The sequence below is a fragment of the Pongo abelii genome, chromosome 23, assembly GCF_028885655.2.
Source record: "Pongo abelii isolate AG06213 chromosome 23, NHGRI_mPonAbe1-v2.0_pri, whole genome shotgun sequence".
Classification (NCBI taxonomy): Eukaryota; Metazoa; Chordata; class Mammalia; order Primates; family Hominidae; genus Pongo; species Pongo abelii.
In genome coordinates, this window is record NC_085929.1 from 27,614,671 (window position 1) to 27,631,372 (window position 16,702).

Consider the following 16,702-nt stretch of genomic DNA (forward strand, 5'->3'; position numbering starts at 1 on the left):
GAGCACCAGACATGCCCCACCACTCTCCAGTGCGTCCTGACACCATGCTGGCTGGCACAATCTCACCTGAGCCACCAGCCACAGCCACAGGTTTGCAGGAGGCCTCTGGTCTGCAAGGGCAGGAAGGGCTCACTGAGGTCCTGCGCAGTCTGGGGAGGGGTGGAGAGTGCCTTGGAGTTGGGCGCAGCCTGGCCCTGCCACTGGCAGCCTTGGGGCCAAGCTGGGTGTCTAAGGGCTACACCTCATACCCCTGAACTGAGGCAGCCCTACTTGTGCTCTCCAGTGTGGCTAGGCTCTTGGTCCCTGCTTTCATGCAAAACCCTCCTCAGCCTTCAAAGTCCACTTCCTTCTGGCAGCCATCCTGGCCAAAACCAGCAGGCCAGGGCTCCAGGCTCCAGCAGTTTGCCTGCGTGGTGGTCAACTGTCTATGGGTTCCTTCTACATCCTGGTGCCATGTGGATGATCCTTCATTCCTCCCATACATCTCAGTCTTCCCCTAGGGGTGCAGTGGTGGTTGGGACAAATGAGGGCTCTGCCCATGACACCCAAAGTTGCCATCTACTGCAAGGGATGTATGCACCGGGTCGTGAGGTGAGACTGGGGGACGGTCCTTGTCCTAAAAGTAGTGGTGGATAACCACATGTGAAATTAAAAAGACTACTCTGGGTGGCAGACAGGGGTGGGCAGAGATCTAAGACATTTAGGAGGTCCTGGGGGATTGGGGAGGCACCATCCAGGTGGTGCCCTCCCTGTACAGAGGTGGCACATGGAGGTGGGGACAGGTCTAGGGGAAGGAGAAAGGTGATGGAATTTGATATGCCTATTCATGACCTCCATCCAGCTGAGGTGAGTGTCCCCTCCAGCCCAAGGGGTCAGTGCCTCTAAAGCCGGGAGCTGGGCTGGGACAGACCTTGCAGCCACTGGGACCTCTGCTGGCCTCTATTGGGAGCAGCAATCTGGATCCTCCGTGGGAGAGGCCCCAGCACTGGGAGGGCACTGCTGAGGTCAAGGCTGTGCCCAGGCTGAGCTGCCCAGAAGTGGTTGGCCTGTTTATTTGTCCCCAGGTAGTTGCATTCGTGTCCACACTAGTTCCACTTCTCTTTCAGCCCACCCCACCTCCCTCCTGCACCAGCATGGCTGAGTGAGGGGCCTGCTCCTCCCCATCCCACTCTCTGCCTGTGCCAGCATGGTGATGCCCATGTCCTTGGGCCTTTCAGTGGCTCCTCCTCCAAGCCCCCTCCTCCAGCCCCACCCTTCAGGGCTATCTGGCCACACCTGGACAGAGTCTGCCTGCCCTCCCTCAGTGAGCCTGTGGGCCGCATGTGGCCTGCTCCCCAAAGAACGCAGGTGCCCTCTCCCTGCTCAGGCCTTCTGCCAGCTCTCAAGTCCCCAAAAGACAAACATCCTCACTAGGACCTGGCTACACACGGGACATTTGTGCTCCCTGCCCAACTTCCCAGCTGCTTGGGCCTGAGAGTCGGTCTGCCCCAGTTGCCCCCCGGGGACCCGCACCCTGCTGCCTCCCAGTCCAAGCCCAGCTTCCCCGCTGGCTCCCTAGGGCCTGTCCCTCTGTCTTGCTCCCTTCCCACACCTTCCCTCTGCTCTGTGCTGTTACCCACCTTACCTGATGCAGGAGTTCCCACTCTCTAGCCCTAGCCTCTCCTGGAAGTCCCACAGCCAGCAGAATCCACCGCCCAGGCTCCCCCAGCCACCTTCACTCCTCAACTAGGACTGCAGGGTTTCCATCCCGGGGATCTCCTTCTGTCTTTACCTCTACTTCCTACCGCAGTCCACAGCCTGGTCATTCTACTTCCTCTGTATCTCTCCCATCCGTCCCTACGGAGACCCCTTCCCCCAGGCCTCGGATCCGGACCGAGTCTACCACAGGCCTCAAGCATCTTGCTCGGTCCGCCCCTTGCGAGCTCTGAGTGCGCAGGGGGAGCTGACCGCACACCCCAGCACTACAAGGACTTCGCGGTGGGGTGCTGTGGAGTTGGCTTTCGGGCCTCGACCTGGGCTGTCTGCGGGCCCCACTCCCTTGGCCGGTTCCGAGGCGCTGGGGGCGGGGGTGGGCTTGCGGAGTCGCGTCCGTGTCCCCGAGCCGCCTTCCCGTCCCGGGCCTGGCCTACGCAGTGGGCGCGCAGGGGCGGCTGCTTCGGTAGATGTCTAGGGAGCGGAGGGAAAGGCGCGGGAACCGGGGATTCCTCGGGCGGACCCTCCCTCCCCCCCAGTGCTCGGCGGGCCTCCTCCAAGTTCGCCCCCAAGTTTGCGAGCGGCCGAATGGGGGCGGGGGCTGCGCGGAGGGGCGGTGGCTAGGCCGGAGGGTGGGGTCTGGCGCGCGGGGCGGGCGCTGCCGCCTGGCCGGCCGCGGCTGGCCCGGGATCAGGGAGCCGATGTGGAATTTCCTGCCCGGCTCGGCGCCCCTCCTGCCGCCCCCCGCCCGGCCTCGCACTCCGCTTCCGGCCGCTCTCGCTGCGGCCGCACCCGCGCCCGTGCCCGCCCCGCGCCTGCCCCGCGCCTCATGGAGGGCGCAGGGCGCCAGGGGGCCGGGCCGGCGCGGCGCCGGGGAGCCGGGGGGCCGCCGTCACCGCTGCTGCCGTCGCTGCTGCTGCTGCTGCTGCTCTGGATGCTGCCGGACCCCGTGGCGCCTCAGGAACTGAACCCTCGCGGCCGCAACGTGTGCCGTGCTCCCGGGTAGGAGCCGGCCTGGCTGGGGGAGGGGGCCGAGAGGGACGCTCTGGGCAGTGGAGTGGCGGCGCCGGGCATTGGGAGGGGGCTACCGGAACCTCCCTACGCCAAGTGTGGGCCCCTTCGGCTCCCTCGCCAGCGCGGCTCCGTTCCAGGCCCAGCCTCGGCCATGGGCCACGACAGTGCATCCCAGGGAACCCTGGACGAGAAGTCACCTGAGGGGAGGACGGAGTGCCGTGGGCACCCAGGGGATAACACGCGTTGTCCGGGATGTCAGGAAAGACCTGGAAAAAGGGACCCTTGGCCGAGTTGTGAAGTCCACGGGGAAAAGCTGGGGAAGGGCATTCAAGCCAAAGGAACTGCATGTGCTAAAGCCCCGCACTAGTCCGACTGGAGCCGGGAGTGGGAGTGAGGAAGAAAGTCAGGGGAGGAGGAGCGGTGCTAGCCGGGGAGGTCCTGGAGCAAGCCAGACTTGGAAAGACAGATTCGTGTCTTAGAGCGGGCGCGGGTGGGAGGGTAGTGACCCAGGCGAGCGTCGAGGAGCCGGCGCTCGAAGTGGACCAGAAGCGGGAGGCGGAAGGACTATGACAGGCACAGGGGACGGGAGGATGTGGGAACCCTGGCGACAACGAGGTGGGGATACTGGGTGCAAGAAGGGGCCGCGCAAAGGTGGGGCGCCGGCTGGGGAAGCCAGTGTGGGACAGACAGGGGACAGGCCCGGCCGGTGGGGGGGCGAGCCCGGGAGCTTGCTCGCAGGGCAGAGAGCTGAGCCCCGGACGCCAGGAGTTGGGAGCTGGGGTCGGGGGAGCCGGTGGGCTGGCCAAAGGCCACAAGGTCAAGGGCATCTCCATGCAGGGGTGAGGAGCGGGCGTGTGGGGGCGCCTTGGCGCGGATTGGAGACGCCGCACGGGCTGGCAACCGCAGAGGCGGCCTCCGGGCTCCGAGCTGGGTCGCGTCGGGGCGCCTGAGCCACGGAGCCGGGGCAAGCCGAGTCCAGGGGCTCGGCGCCGGAGACAAGGGGCTGCGAGGGGGCCGCGCGGGGTTTCCGAACTCTGGTCCCGAGGCGCGCAGACCCCTCCCCGCTGCGAGCCCCGCCTCCGGGGCGGGGGCCGGCCTGGCCCGCCATCTGCTTCGCATCGATGCCGCCGCCGCCGACTCCCGGGCCTCCCCGGCCCCAGGAATGCAGCAGCGGCGGCGGCGGGCGGGGCGGTGCCTGGAGAGGGGGAGGGCGCGATCGCCGTGGGCTCTGTCTACTCACTCCAGTCCTCTTTCCCCGACAGGCCCGGGCCCAGGAATGGGGGTCCGGTGCCAGGCTCTAGCTCTCCGGAGCCTGAGAGCCCTTTGCTCCCGCTCCCCTTGTCTGCAGACCTCCCAGGAGGCGTCTGCTCCGGGAACCGAGCCTGGGTTTGGGTTCCCATCCTGGTGCCGCCCCTACCCAGCTGTGTGGACCTGGGCAAGTCATTTGACCTCTCTGGGCCTGTCTCCATCTCTGTAAAATGGGATTAGTGATCACAACCCCCTCATGGGGCTAAGTGGGGATCGCTGTGGTCATGAGTGGCAAGGGTCGATGGGAAGGACAGCCACTCTGGGCACTGCCCACCTGGGGTCTGGGTCATGTCTTTGTTGTCCTCCCACGTCTTGCAAGGCTTCCATCAGCCCTTCCCTTTCCTGGGAGGCAGGAGGATGGGGAGAGGAGAGTGCAGAGCCAGTAAAATCCTATGCACCTACACTGTGCCAGGCCTGTATTGGTGTAGGGAAGCTGCGGTGGAGACCCTGACCCTGTAGCAGAGGAGACATACAGTCCAGAAAAGCAAGTGTGTCTAGACATCTAGCAAGAGCTGGGAGGTGTTGAGTTGGGGAGTGCTGTTTCCTTTAGGGTGTTCTGGGGAGACCCACTGAGAAGGTGGTGAGTGAGCACAGGCCTGCAGAAGAGCACGGAGGCCCTGTGGGTGTCTGGGGCAAGGTTCCCAAGGCAGAGGGCCTGTGGAAGTACAGGAAGGATCCAGGAGGCTGGGCAGAGTCCAGGAGGGGCTGGCGGAGGAGCTGCCAGAGAGTGAGGGTGGGCAGGCCACCGTGGGCTGCCACTGCTCAGAAGACTTGGGCTTTTCCTCTGAGCACCATGGGGACTCTTGGGAGCTTTGCACAGAGAAAGGGTGGGATCTGACCAGGATTGGCTGCCAGGTGGCAAACACTTCACACCCTGGGGGGCAGGGGGTGGAAGCTGGGGCCAGTTACAAAAAGCCAGGGAGATGGAGGGTGGCTCTCACAAGGCTGGGATAGGGAAGGAGGAAGTGGTCCCATTTTAGATGTCGTTTAGAAGCTAGAGCTCAGCATCTTTTTTCTCAATGGATCTGGTGTAGATAAGAAAGAAGAGTCAGAGATGCTTCTCCAGGTCTCAGCCTCCCAGCCTGAAAGGACAGGCAGGGTTATCTGAGACAGGGAAGACTCAGGGTGCAAGGAGGTCAAGAGTTCAGGTTTGGGCTGCTTGAGCATGAGGCCCATGAGCTCTCCCTCTGGTGACATCATCTATTGGGCAGTTGGATTTGCAAGTCTAGCATTGACGGGGAGAGCCCTGCTGGAGGGTCCAAGGTGTTGTCAGTGTTCAGTGAGCTTCCCAAGGGAGCTAGTGTGGGCAGAAGAGGATGGGGACAGAAACCAGAGGAGAGGTGTCCAGGCGGGGCAGGAGGAGGGTCGGGCAGGTGTGGGGTCTGAAGGGTGTGGCAGGCAGAGAAGCTTTTCTGCCTGGATTTGGGGGAGAACATGGACAGGTGTGGACACCATAAACCAACTTGAAGATGCGAGAGCTCACAGTGGGTTTGAATCACAGAACTAATGCTCTACGAGGGAGAAGCCTATGGCATATCTTGCTTGCTGAGGGGCCTGGGCCCAGCCTATGGCCTGGCTCCTCAGGGTCTTGCCGACTTACAGGGCAAGCGTGGGAGTGGCCCTGCAGCAGGCCATCTTTCCCCACCCGTCTTTGTAAGATCTTCAGAGAGTGGGCTTGCCACCACCACCTGGCCTTTTCTGCCAGCCCTTCCAAGAAGGAAAGCATCTGGTTCTCAGTGAACCCAAATGGACTCTGTCCTGCTGGTGGGCATTAGCTCTGCTGGGCTTAGGCCTGGGTGCCCACTAAGCCAGGAATGACCGAGTGCACTGCAGCCTGCCCTCAGGATCCTTTGTGCTTAGTATGTGCCAAACCACTTCATAGGTCTTGGCGTGCACTCTCTCTCTCTGTCTGTCTTTCTCTCTCTCTCTCCTATCTCTATCTCTCTTTTTGAGACAGGGTTTCACTCTGTTGCCCAGGCTGGAGAGCAGTGGTGCCATCACAGCTCACTGCAGCCTCAAACTCCTTGGGCTCAAGTGATCCTCTTGCCTCAGCTTCCTGAGTAGCTAGGATTGTAGGTACATGCCAGCACGCCCGGCTAAAAACATCTTGGCTCTCTTAATCTTCCTACAGTAGAGGCCTACTATATAGTTAAGGAGCCTGAAGCTCAAAGAGCTTAAGCTGCATGCCTGAGGTCACACAGCAAGTGGCAAACCCAGACATCAAACCCAGCTGAGTGTGGCCCTAAAAACTAGGGTCCTAGCCACAGAGCCTCATGTCCAGGGCAGAAGGGGGGTTAGTGCTTCCGGGGCAATTCCAGCAGGCCACCTGGCAAAGCTTCCCACAGGAGGGACACCTGCAGAGGCTCTCCATCCAGTGAACATGGTTCAGAAGCAGACACAAGTGGGTGGGTGATGGCCAGCAGACCTGGGTCTCCCTGCAGATGGGCACCTTGGTGCTCCCTGGGTCAGGGCTGGGTGGATGGAGACAGTGGGGGCAGGGGCCAGGAAAAGCCAGGCCTTTGTATTCCTGTCTCTGGTTTCTAGTTTTATTTGTGGAAAATACACTGGACCAGTTCCCCAAAGTTTGGGATTTTATGGTCCTGTTCGCCAGGTCCCATCTTTGGCCTGAAGGAGAACCAAGCCTTGTTCAGGAGGAGGGGCCTCGAGGCCTAGGTGCTCTGTGCAGGCGGTGGAATTCTGTCTAGCTGGGGAATGGTTGGGGCATCCTCTGAAGCCTGGGCAGGAGCATGCCAGGCACGTACTAACCAGAAATGCGTGGTGTGGGGCCAGTCTATCCCATCCTGCTAGGGTCTTCAGGCTTCCTCCCAAACTCCCTCCACCACCATATTCCGGTTCTAGATTCAGATACTGAATCCAAGCCTGCTTGTGAAGAAGCGTGCTCCTTTTCTCTAAAGTGCGAATGGCTGTTATGTGCCTTTAGGATCGAGACGAAGTTCTGGGTCGGCTGGGACCCTAGGATCCTGCAGCCTTGCTGGCTCTTCCTTCTCAGCCTCCTCTGCCCCTGAATGTGGGCTAACCCCAGCTCATCCCCTTCGAACCCTCTCTAGCCATCACGGCTTCACTCAGGCAGGGCCTCCAAACCTTTGTGCTCACACACCCCATCCACCCAAGGTTTTAGAGGTTGTGCTCTCCTGAAGTGCTGCGGTAGCATTGTGTACTCTGTAAAGTCAAATCAAATGGAACAAGAGGAAGACAATCAGCATAAACAGGCTGGGCACGCTGGCTCATGCCTGTAATCCCAGCACTTTGGGAGGCCGAGGTGGGCAGATCACCTGAGGTCAGAGTTCAAAACCAGCCTGGCCAACATGGCGAAACCCCATCTCTACTAAAAATACAAAAATTAGCCATGTGTGGTGGCACACACCTGTAATCGCAGCTACTTGGGAGGTTTGAGGCAGGAGAATTGCTTGAACCTGGGAGGTGGAAGTTGCAGTGAGCCAAGATCATGCCACTGCACTTCAGCCTGGGCAACAGAGCGAGACTGTTTCAAAACCAACAACAAAGGCATAAACAGATGCTCTAGTAGCTCCTACTCCACCCTGGTCCCTGAGCCCTTTTGCCACAGTTTGACTTTCCTCCTGCACATGGAGGACTCCCGGTGTGCCTACTCCCTCCCTAGTGGCTGGGTGGGCCTCACCCCACCTCCCTCCAGAAGCCCCTCTGCCAAGTGGTCACCTCACTTGTCTACATACCACCCCCCCATCCACCTGTCCAGAGGCTGCCCCTCCCCACTGGAGCTCAACCCCAACTGGGCATCTAGGTGTGTCCTTGTGGCCCAGCTAGTCCTAGTGCTGTCCTCATCATGTCACATCACATCTGGATCCATGACACGCATTAGGCTGGGCCTTCCACTTGGAGGGATGCCCTAGACCCTCAAGTTTGGGCAGGACCTGAGGCCCATGGTCCTCTCCCTGGCTGCTCCCTCACTGCTGTTCTTCCTGGGACTCCAAGGCCACTTTTCTCAGGCCTAATGGCTGTGGGAGGAGGACACAAAGGAGTTAGGTGAGATGGGGTGGGGGTTCTGGGCTGGAAAGTTCTTGGCGGTCAGGTCTGTTTGTGGCAATCCTCCACCGCCAGACAGCATTGCCTGGCAGGACCTCATTAACCACCCCCCTAGGACAGGAGCGCAACTGCAGAGGCAGGGAGGCTGTGCGGAGGCTACCGAGGAGCCCGGAGCAGATGGGGGCTGGGGGAGGGGCATGGGGCTCAGATGTCCTCCCTCTGCTCGCAGCTCCCAGGTACCCACGTGCTGCGCTGGCTGGAGGCAGCAAGGGGACGAGTGTGGGATTGGTGAGTGGGTCATCCCGGGGACCTGGGGCGGGGGCGGGGGCGAGGCTAGGACGCGCAGCAGCTCTGGCCTGTCTCGTCCACAGCGGTGTGCGAAGGCAACTCCACGTGCTCGGAGAACGAGGTGTGCGTGAGGCCTGGCGAGTGCCGCTGCCGCCACGGCTACTTCGGTGCCAACTGCGACACCAGTGAGCGTGGGGTCGGGCCAGTATTGGTCGGTGGGGCGGAATCCTGGAGAGATGGGGCGGGATCCAAGGTGGGGCGGGGTCGGATCCGCCTTCGGGGCGGGTCCCCAGAGGTGGCGGCTGGAGTGCGGGACGCGGGCAGGTTCCGGCTGGCTGGGGGCACCTACTCAAGCACCGGGGTCTTCCACCCCCTCCGCTCCTCCCCTGCAGAGTGCCCGCGCCAGTTCTGGGGCCCCGACTGCAAGGAGCTGTGTAGCTGCCACCCACACGGGCAGTGCGAGGACGTGACAGGCCAGTGTACTTGTCACGCGCGGCGCTGGGGCGCGCGCTGCGAGCATGCGTGCCAGTGCCAGCACGGCACGTGCCACCCGCGGAGCGGCGCGTGCCGCTGTGAGCCCGGCTGGTGGGGCGCGCAGTGCGCCAGCGCGTGCTACTGCAGCGCCACGTCGCGCTGCGACCCACAGACCGGCGCCTGCCTGTGCCACGCAGGCTGGTGGGGCCGCAGCTGCAACAACCAGTGCGCCTGCAACTCGTCTCCCTGCGAGCAGCAGAGCGGCCGCTGTCAGTGCCGCGAGCGTACGTTCGGCGCGCGCTGCGATCGCTACTGCCAGTGCTTCCGCGGCCGCTGCCACCCTGTGGACGGCACGTGTGCCTGCGAGCCGGGCTACCGCGGCAAGTACTGTCGCGAGCCGTGCCCCGCCGGCTTCTACGGCTTGGGCTGTCGCCGCCGGTAAGCGCGGTCTCTCGGCCAGGGAGGAGGTGGAAGGGCGGGCCGCCGATGGGGGCAGGGCTGAGGCGGGTCCCAGCCTTCCCTAGCCTCCGACCCCTCCCCCAGGTGTGGCCAGTGCAAGGGCCAGCAGCCGTGCACGGTGGCCGAGGGCCGCTGCTTGACGTGCGAGCCCGGCTGGAACGGAACCAAGTGCGACCAGCCTTGCGCCACCGGTTTCTATGGCGAGGGCTGCAGCCACCGCTGTCCGCCGTGCCGCGACGGGCATGCCTGTAACCATGTCACCGGCAAGTGTACGCGCTGCAACGCGGGCTGGATCGGCGACCGGTGAGCAGCCTGCCTGCGTCGGCCCAGACACGCAGTCCCCCGCCCTGCCTCCCTAACGAAGGCCCCTCTGTCCAGGGCGCTGTAGTCCGTTTGCCTCCATTTCTGCTGACGCCTCCTCCCCTCTTTCCAAGGTGCGAGACCAAGTGTAGCAATGGCACTTACGGCGAGGACTGCGCCTTCGTGTGCGCGGACTGCGGCAGCGGACACTGCGACTTCCAGTCGGGGCGCTGCCTGTGCAGCCCTGGCGTCCAAGGGCCCCAGTGAGTGCCCCGGGACGGGGAGGGTGTTGGGGACTTGTTACCTGCCACAGAGGGGAGTCCAGCCAGACCCCAGAGGCCGACGAGGTGGCCTCTCCACCCTGAGCTGGGTTATCACCTCAGCCTTGGTCCCTTACCCCAGCTAGGGGGTGACAGTAGGCTCTTTTGGGGGCAGTTTCCTGCCCGGATGTCGGGGAGCTCACGTTCAGCGCAGGATCTGGTGACCAGTCCAGCCTGTGTCAGTAGGCTCTTGAGGTGACCCCGAGTTGGTATAGAAGGACCAGGGACCTCCACTTACAGCCAAGGGTCTGGTTCAGCAGCCCCTCCTACCCGAGTCAGCCCCAGCAGTGGGCGCTGTGGCGCGGCCACCACGGGTCCTATCCCCCAGGCCCCCCCACTGGTGGTGTGCAACATTCGTTTTCAAAACATCCACTACCCAATATGTGCCACGAGCGGGGCGGGGCTTCAATCCCTAGACGACGAATGGAGCGCGAGAGAGCCCGGTTCTGGGACCCTGGACCCTGGGCCCTGGCCACGGGTGAGGGGTGAGGGTAGGGGGCATCCTAGGGGGGCGGCTGCGGCCTGCCTTGACCCTATGTCCCTGTAACGTGACGTGCCCTATGACCCTATGTCCCTATGCAGCTGTAACGTGACGTGCCCGCCCGGACTCCACGGCGCGGACTGTGCTCAGGCCTGCAGCTGCCACGAGGATTCATGCGACCCGGTCACTGGTGCCTGCCACCTGGGTAAGTGGATGAGGGGCGTCCCATTAAGGAATGCAGGGGCTACTAGAAACCGCGCTGACCCTCATAACCCCCTACAGAGACCAACCAGCGCAAGGGCGTGATGGGCGCGGGCGCGCTGCTCGTCCTGCTCGTCTGCCTGCTGCTCTCGCTGCTCGGCTGCTGCTGCGCTTGCCGCGGCAAGGACCCTGCGCGCCGGTGAGCCCAGATGCTGCCCCGCTTTCGCTTGGGTTCAGGCCGCACCCTCTGGGTGCCACCGGACCCAGATCCAACCCTTCCCCGCCCCCGCCCCGGACGTGGCCCCGCCCGTTCTGTGCTCGGCTCCGGCCGAGATCTAATCGCCTCTGGGCCCCGCCCCGGCCCCGCCCCTCCGCTCAGACCCCGCCCCCGCAGGGAGCTTTCGCTTGGGAGGAAGAAGGCGCCGCACAGACTATGCGGGCGCTTCAGTCGCATCAGCATGAAGCTGCCCCGGATCCCGCTCCGGAGGCAGAAACTACCCAAAGTCGTAGGTAAGGATGACAGCGCGGGGTATCTCGGAGAAACACGTCTAAACGCAGGAAGCTGCTGGGAAATGGGTGTGAGGGGGTCCAGATCTCAGTGAGGAAATGGGGGACCTTGAGTGTTGATGTGCGTGGGCGCGAGGAAGTGCGACCAGAGGGAAGGTAAGAGGTGTGTGGCAGCTGCTGAGGGCGAGGCCAGGTAGGAAGGCAGGAATCCTAGGTGCGCCGGCTGATGTGGGCATACGTCAGAAGCGTTGGCCCTGAGAGTGATCGCATCAGGGGTGTGTGGACATCTGGGTCCCGCAGACTCCCCCAGTCTGTAGGAGAATGCTGTATATCCCGGCCAGAGCTGCTGGGGGAATGCGTGGGCACGGGAGTGCCCTGCCCCACGGAGAGGACCTGCCCTCCTGCCTACATCCCCAGCAGTACCCAGAGATCCTCCTGGAAAGTGGGCAGGCTGGTCCCCACCCACTAACAGGATGGGGGGGTGGGGTGTGCCTCTTCTCTCCATGCTGAATCGCACCTGGGTGGACCCTCTCTTCCTCTCTTTCCCACTTATTTCTAAAGATGGAGGGGAAGGGGGCTCAGACTCTTGGGAGATGAAGGAAACAGCTGAGAAAACTCCTTAGCCAAGCCGGGCATGGTGGCTCACGCCTGTAATCTCAGCACTTTGGGAGGCCGAGGCAGGTGGATCACCTGAGGCCGGGAGTTCAAGACCAGCCTGACCAACATGGAGAAACCCGGTCTCTACTAAAAATACAAAAGTAGCCGGGTGTGGTGGCGCATGCTTGTAATCCCAGCTACTCCGGAGGCTGAGGCAAGAGAATCGCTTGAACCTGGGAGGCAGAGGTTGCAGTGAGCCCAGATCGCACCATTGCACTCCAGCCTGGGCAACAAGAGCAAAACTGTCAAGAAAAGAAAAGAGAAGAGAAGAGGAGAGAAGAAAGAGAAGGAAGTGAGGGAGGGAGGAGAAACCCCAAAACTGTTGAAAGAAAAGAAAAAGCAAGCAAGCAAGAGAGAGAGAAAACCCCTTGGCCCACCTAGTAGCATGGCATCTGGGGACATAGGTGTGGGGAGTGGACCCCACATCCTTCTGTGGAATGGAGGCCAGGCTAGCCAGCTTCTGGGGCCCCCTGTTGTGGGGTCTGCATCTCTGGAGGCCAGGCCTAGGGTGCAGCTTGCTGAGATGGGCTGAGCCAAAGGGTAGCCCTGCCACTGCACATTTGGGCTCAGAAGTGCTCCAAGGCTCCCTGAGTCGCACAAGGCAGGGCCTAAAACAGAGCTTGGAGGCCTTGGTGGCCTGTCCCAGCCAGATGTCTTCTTCAGCGCCGTCTCCCACCTTTCTGGCCTTTTCTCAACATGTCAGCCCAACCTTTTCCAGCTCCCTGGCTGCACACACTTGCCTTGCACCTTAACACATGTTGTGCCCATGTTTCTTTTCTGGGTTCACCTCTATCCATTCTCCAGTCCTGGCCCAGTGTCACTGTACCTGTTGAGTTGCCTGTGCCCCCTGCAGTCCAAGAGTAGGGCTAGTCTTGGTCACCCCATCAACATTTGTCACAGCAGGGGCTAATGAGGGCACCGGCTGGGGCAGAGTGGACCCCTGGCAGCTCTGCCTTATCCTTCCCCAGTGGCCCACCACGACCTGGATAACACACTCAACTGCAGTTTCCTGGAGCCACCCTCAGGGCTGGAGCAGCCCTCACCATCCTGGTCCTCTCGGGCCTCCTTCTCCTCGTTTGACACCACTGACGAAGGCCCTGTGTACTGTGTACCCCATGAGGGTAAGTAAGGCCCTGCCTGGGCATCACTCCAGCCCAGTGAAATGTTCCCATGGAAAAGCTGTGTTCTGGGCAGGACACAGGAGAGGGGCAGACAGCATGGAGAGGAAGGGCTTGGCCATGCTGGTACCTGAGGGTTGGCCACAGAGCTGAGGCCATAGAGCTGGACTCTGCTGTTCAGTACTGGAGACGGGTGTGGGGAGATGGGTAGGCCACAGCCCAGGGTTGCTTCTGGGGGAAAGTAGGCAGAGAGGTTTCCGGGCTTAGGTAGGAGGTGGCAGAGGAGACAGGAGGAAGGGATCCACAGAGTATGGGGGCTGGATCCACAGCCTTGGATCCACAGATAGCAGAAAGGAGCCTGACAGGCTGGGATTCTGCCCTGTCTCCTCCCTTGACCGTGCCCCCAGCTGCCACGGGCAGGTGACCAACTCGGAGCCTCAGAAGCCTTATCGCTCTTTTTTTTTTTTTTTTTTTTGAGACGGAGTCTGGCTCTGTCACCCAGGCTGGAGTGCAGTGGCATGATCTCCAGTCACTGCAACCTCTGCCTCCTGGGTTCAAGCAATTCTCCTGCCTCAGCCTCCCGAGTAGCTGGGATTACAGGCGCCCACCACCACGCCCAGCTAATTTTTGTATTTTTAGTAGAGACGGGGTTTCACCATGTTGGCCAGGCTGGTCTCAAACTCCTGACCTCAGGTAACCTCAGCCTCCCAAAGTGCTGGGATTACAGGCGTGAGCCACCGCGCCCGGCTAGAAGCCTTCTCTCTTAAAGAAGGATAATGGAACCCCTGTGGAGATGTTCTAGCCTCAAATTCGATGATGCAGGCGCCCAAGGCTGGAGGGGTGTCAGGGCAGGGCTGCCAGGCCAGGCCAAGGTTGGGCTTCAGTCGCGGGAATGCGCCCATCACTCCTCGCACAGCCCGAGTTCAGAGTCAGCCGCATAGCCTGAGGCTCTGAACTACACATGTGTGGTTGGTGCTCTGTGCCAGGCACGTCTAGATGCCAGGGTAACACAGTGCCACGGGCGTGGGTAGAGGAGGAAAGGCGAAGGTTTGCACCTGGAGGTTGGAGCCCCTAAAGATATTCCTGAAGGCTGTGACCGCCCTGCTCTTCCCTTGCCAGAGGCACCAGCGGAGAGCCGGGACCCCGAAGTCCCTACTGTCCCTGCCGAGGCGCCGGCGCCGTCCCCCGTGCCCTTGACCACGCCAGCGTCCGCTGAGGAGGCGATGCCCCTCCCCGTGTCCTCCGACAGCGAGCGGTCGGCGTCCAGCGTGGAGGGGCCCGGCGGGGCTCTGTACGCGCGCGTGGCCCGACGCGAGGCCCGGCCGGCCCGGGCCCGGGGCGAGGTTGGGGGCCTGTCGCTGTCGCCATCGCCCGAGCGCAGGAAACCGCCGCCACCTGACCCCGCCACCAAGCCTAAGGTGTCCTGGATTCACGGCAAGCACAGCGCCGCTGCAGCTGGCGGTGCGCCCTCACCACCGCCGCCAGGCGCCGAGGCCGCGCCCAGCCCCAGCAAGAGGAAACGGACGCCCAGCGACAAATCGGCGCAGCCGGTCGAACACGGCAGCCCCCGGACCCGCGACCCAACGCCGCGGCCCCCCGGGCTGCCCGAGGAGGCGACGGCCCTCGCTGCGCCCTCGCCGCCCAGGGCCCGAGCGCGGGGCCGTGGCCCCGGCCTCTTGGAGCCCACGGACGCCGGCGGTCCCCCGCGAAGCGCGCCCGAGGCTGCCTCCATGTTGGCCGCTGAGCTGCGCGGCAAGACTCGCAGCCTGGGCCGCGCCGAGGGGGCCCTGGGCGCGCAGGGCCCCAGGGAAAAGCCGGCGCCCCCACAGAAAGCCAAGCGCTCCGTGCCGCCAGCCTCGCCCGCCCGCGCGCCCCCAGCGACCGAAACCCTGGGGCCTGAGAAGGCGGCGACCGACTTGCCCGCGCCTGAGACCCCCCGGAAGAAGACCCCCATCCAGAAGCCGCCGCGCAAGAAGAGCCGGGAGGCGGCGGGCGAGCTGGGCAGGGCGGGCGCGCCCACCCTGTAGCAGGCTGTGGCTCATCAGCGCTCAGCTCCCTCAGCTTCGCAGCGCCGCCTGCCACCCCACTCCTCCCACGCGACTGGGCACGGGCGGCCTCCTATTGGCAGAGCACCGCGCGGCTAGCGGAGGTTGCGTCTCATTGGCTCAGGTCCTGCAGCCGCTCCTGGATTGGAGCAGTGTGCTCTGGCGGGAAGGGCCCATCTCGTTGGTCGAGGCCTGACAGGCGCTTAGCGGGCGACTCCCTCCCCATTGGCCGAGTTATGGAACGCTCCGACCAGGCCGCGTCTCATTGGCCAAAGATGGGAGGGTTCCGCTTAAAGACCGCCTCTTACTGGCCACGAGTGGACTTGGTTAGGGCTACCTTCTCATTGGTTGCAGCCAGAAGCACTTCTGCCCAGGCTGCCTCTCCCCCGCTAGGGCCTGGTGCCTCTGGCTGGAGGCTCCCTCCCTTGGCCGTCCCAATAGAGCCTGGGGCTACTTCCACTGGCTGGGCTCCCGGGCATCTGGTTGACCCCAGCCTGGGGAGGAGGGCTGGTCTCCGCTCCTCAGGGGCTTAGTCCGTCCCACCCCTTCCCTTCCCTGGCGCCCTGAGCCCCGGCCCCTCAGCTGTCAGCTGGTTTTGATGGCCTCCCACTGCCCCACACGCCGCGGGACCTCCAGGGGCGACTCTAGTGGCCTGAGGAGATGTATTTATAGGCCCCCAGCAGGGCTGCTCCCCCCCCCCCTCCGGCCGGTGCCCCAGGATGGGCTCCTCCCGGCGGGGGCTTGGCCAAAGCTTTCTTAATAAAATGCCTTTCCCCTCATGCTCTGATCACTTCCTGTTTGCAGGCTTCGGCCAAAGATGCCCCCCAGAAGTAATTTCTTTGTGTGACGACCTGTCCTGCACTCTCCCCCACCCCTTATCTCAGCGGGGAGCCCTGGAGCCCAGGCGTGGGTCTCCCGGGACATGGTGGAAGTGGGCTGTGTCAACCCACATGCTTCGTTTGTTTATCAAGTTTATGCGGCCCCAATCCGGCCTGCCCCATTCTGGACTGGTCACGGGGAGGAAGGCTGGGTGGGGGCAGATTAGGCAGAGTCCCTGACTGAAAGGGACAGGCGATGGGCCTGCCTCGGATCCCGGCCTTTTCCCCTGGCCGCTGCTGTTAAACTTGGGCCTCAGAGCTGTTGGTGGCAGCTTGCGGGGGGTGCAGAGGCTGAGGCCAGGGGGCCGCGGGCGCTTATTCCAGCCGGGCCTCCTCCAGCACAAACAAGCCGGTCTCCTGCTGCACAGAGCCCTGCTGTCTGCCTCAACGGCTTCCTTGTCCTCAGCCGGAAACTCTCCTGCCTGCCAGCCCCGCCTGCTACTGCGGGAGGTTGAGGGAGACGGAGGGAGCGCCCGGCGCAGATCCCCCGCCCCCAAGCCAGACCCTGCTGCCTGGCCGTCTATCTGTGACCATCTGTGCCCTACGGCCTCGCTGCTCCTGACCCGCCTACCCTCCCGGGTAGGCCTCCTAAGTGACCCTCCTAAGCCGCAGACCCTCACCTTCCATGGCCCCTGCTGTCCCCACACTAAGTTCCCCTAGCTCCTGCCTGCCTGTTCTCCTCCGGCCTCCTGCCTCTGCCCGGCAGGCCTCTTCCTGTTCTCCTGCATTTCATCTTTTGATGCCCAGCTCAAAGTCTTCCCCTGCTGCCAGGATCTTCCGATCACCCTGCAGCCGCCACACAGCACTCATTGGTCTCACCCTGGCAACTTGGGGCTCTCGTCCTGGCCACACTCTCATCCTCTGGCCAGATGCCCCACTGAGGTCAACTTTGGTCACCATCTCAGAGGGGTCACCCATCTCAGAAGGCCCAGCCATC

The 16,702-nt window shown here is 63.0% G+C and overlaps 1 protein-coding gene across 3 annotated transcripts; it reads left to right on the forward strand.

Annotated features, from left to right (window-relative positions):
* The first annotated feature begins 2,367 nt into the window (after nt 1-2,367).
* On the forward strand, nt 2,368-15,666 carry SCARF2 (scavenger receptor class F member 2). Of its 3 annotated transcripts, none has more exons than XM_024240179.3 (11): nt 2,369-2,694; nt 8,267-8,325; nt 8,409-8,510; nt 8,718-9,237; nt 9,343-9,561; nt 9,693-9,821; nt 10,461-10,564; nt 10,642-10,759; nt 10,940-11,070; nt 12,693-12,845; nt 13,962-15,666. In XM_024240179.3, exons 1-11 carry the CDS (start codon nt 2,522-2,524, stop codon nt 14,867-14,869), a joined length of 2,616 nt encoding a protein of 871 aa, XP_024095947.3. In that variant the 5' UTR covers nt 2,369-2,521; the 3' UTR covers nt 14,870-15,666. The 3 variants fall into 3 exon arrangements, with proteins under 3 accessions (XP_063579023.1, XP_024095947.3, XP_024095948.3); XM_024240180.3 differs by having other exon boundaries at nt 10,955-11,070; XM_063722953.1 differs by lacking the exons at nt 10,642-10,759; nt 10,940-11,070 and having other exon boundaries at nt 2,368-2,694.
* Nucleotides 15,667-16,702: the final 1,036 nt, after the last annotated feature.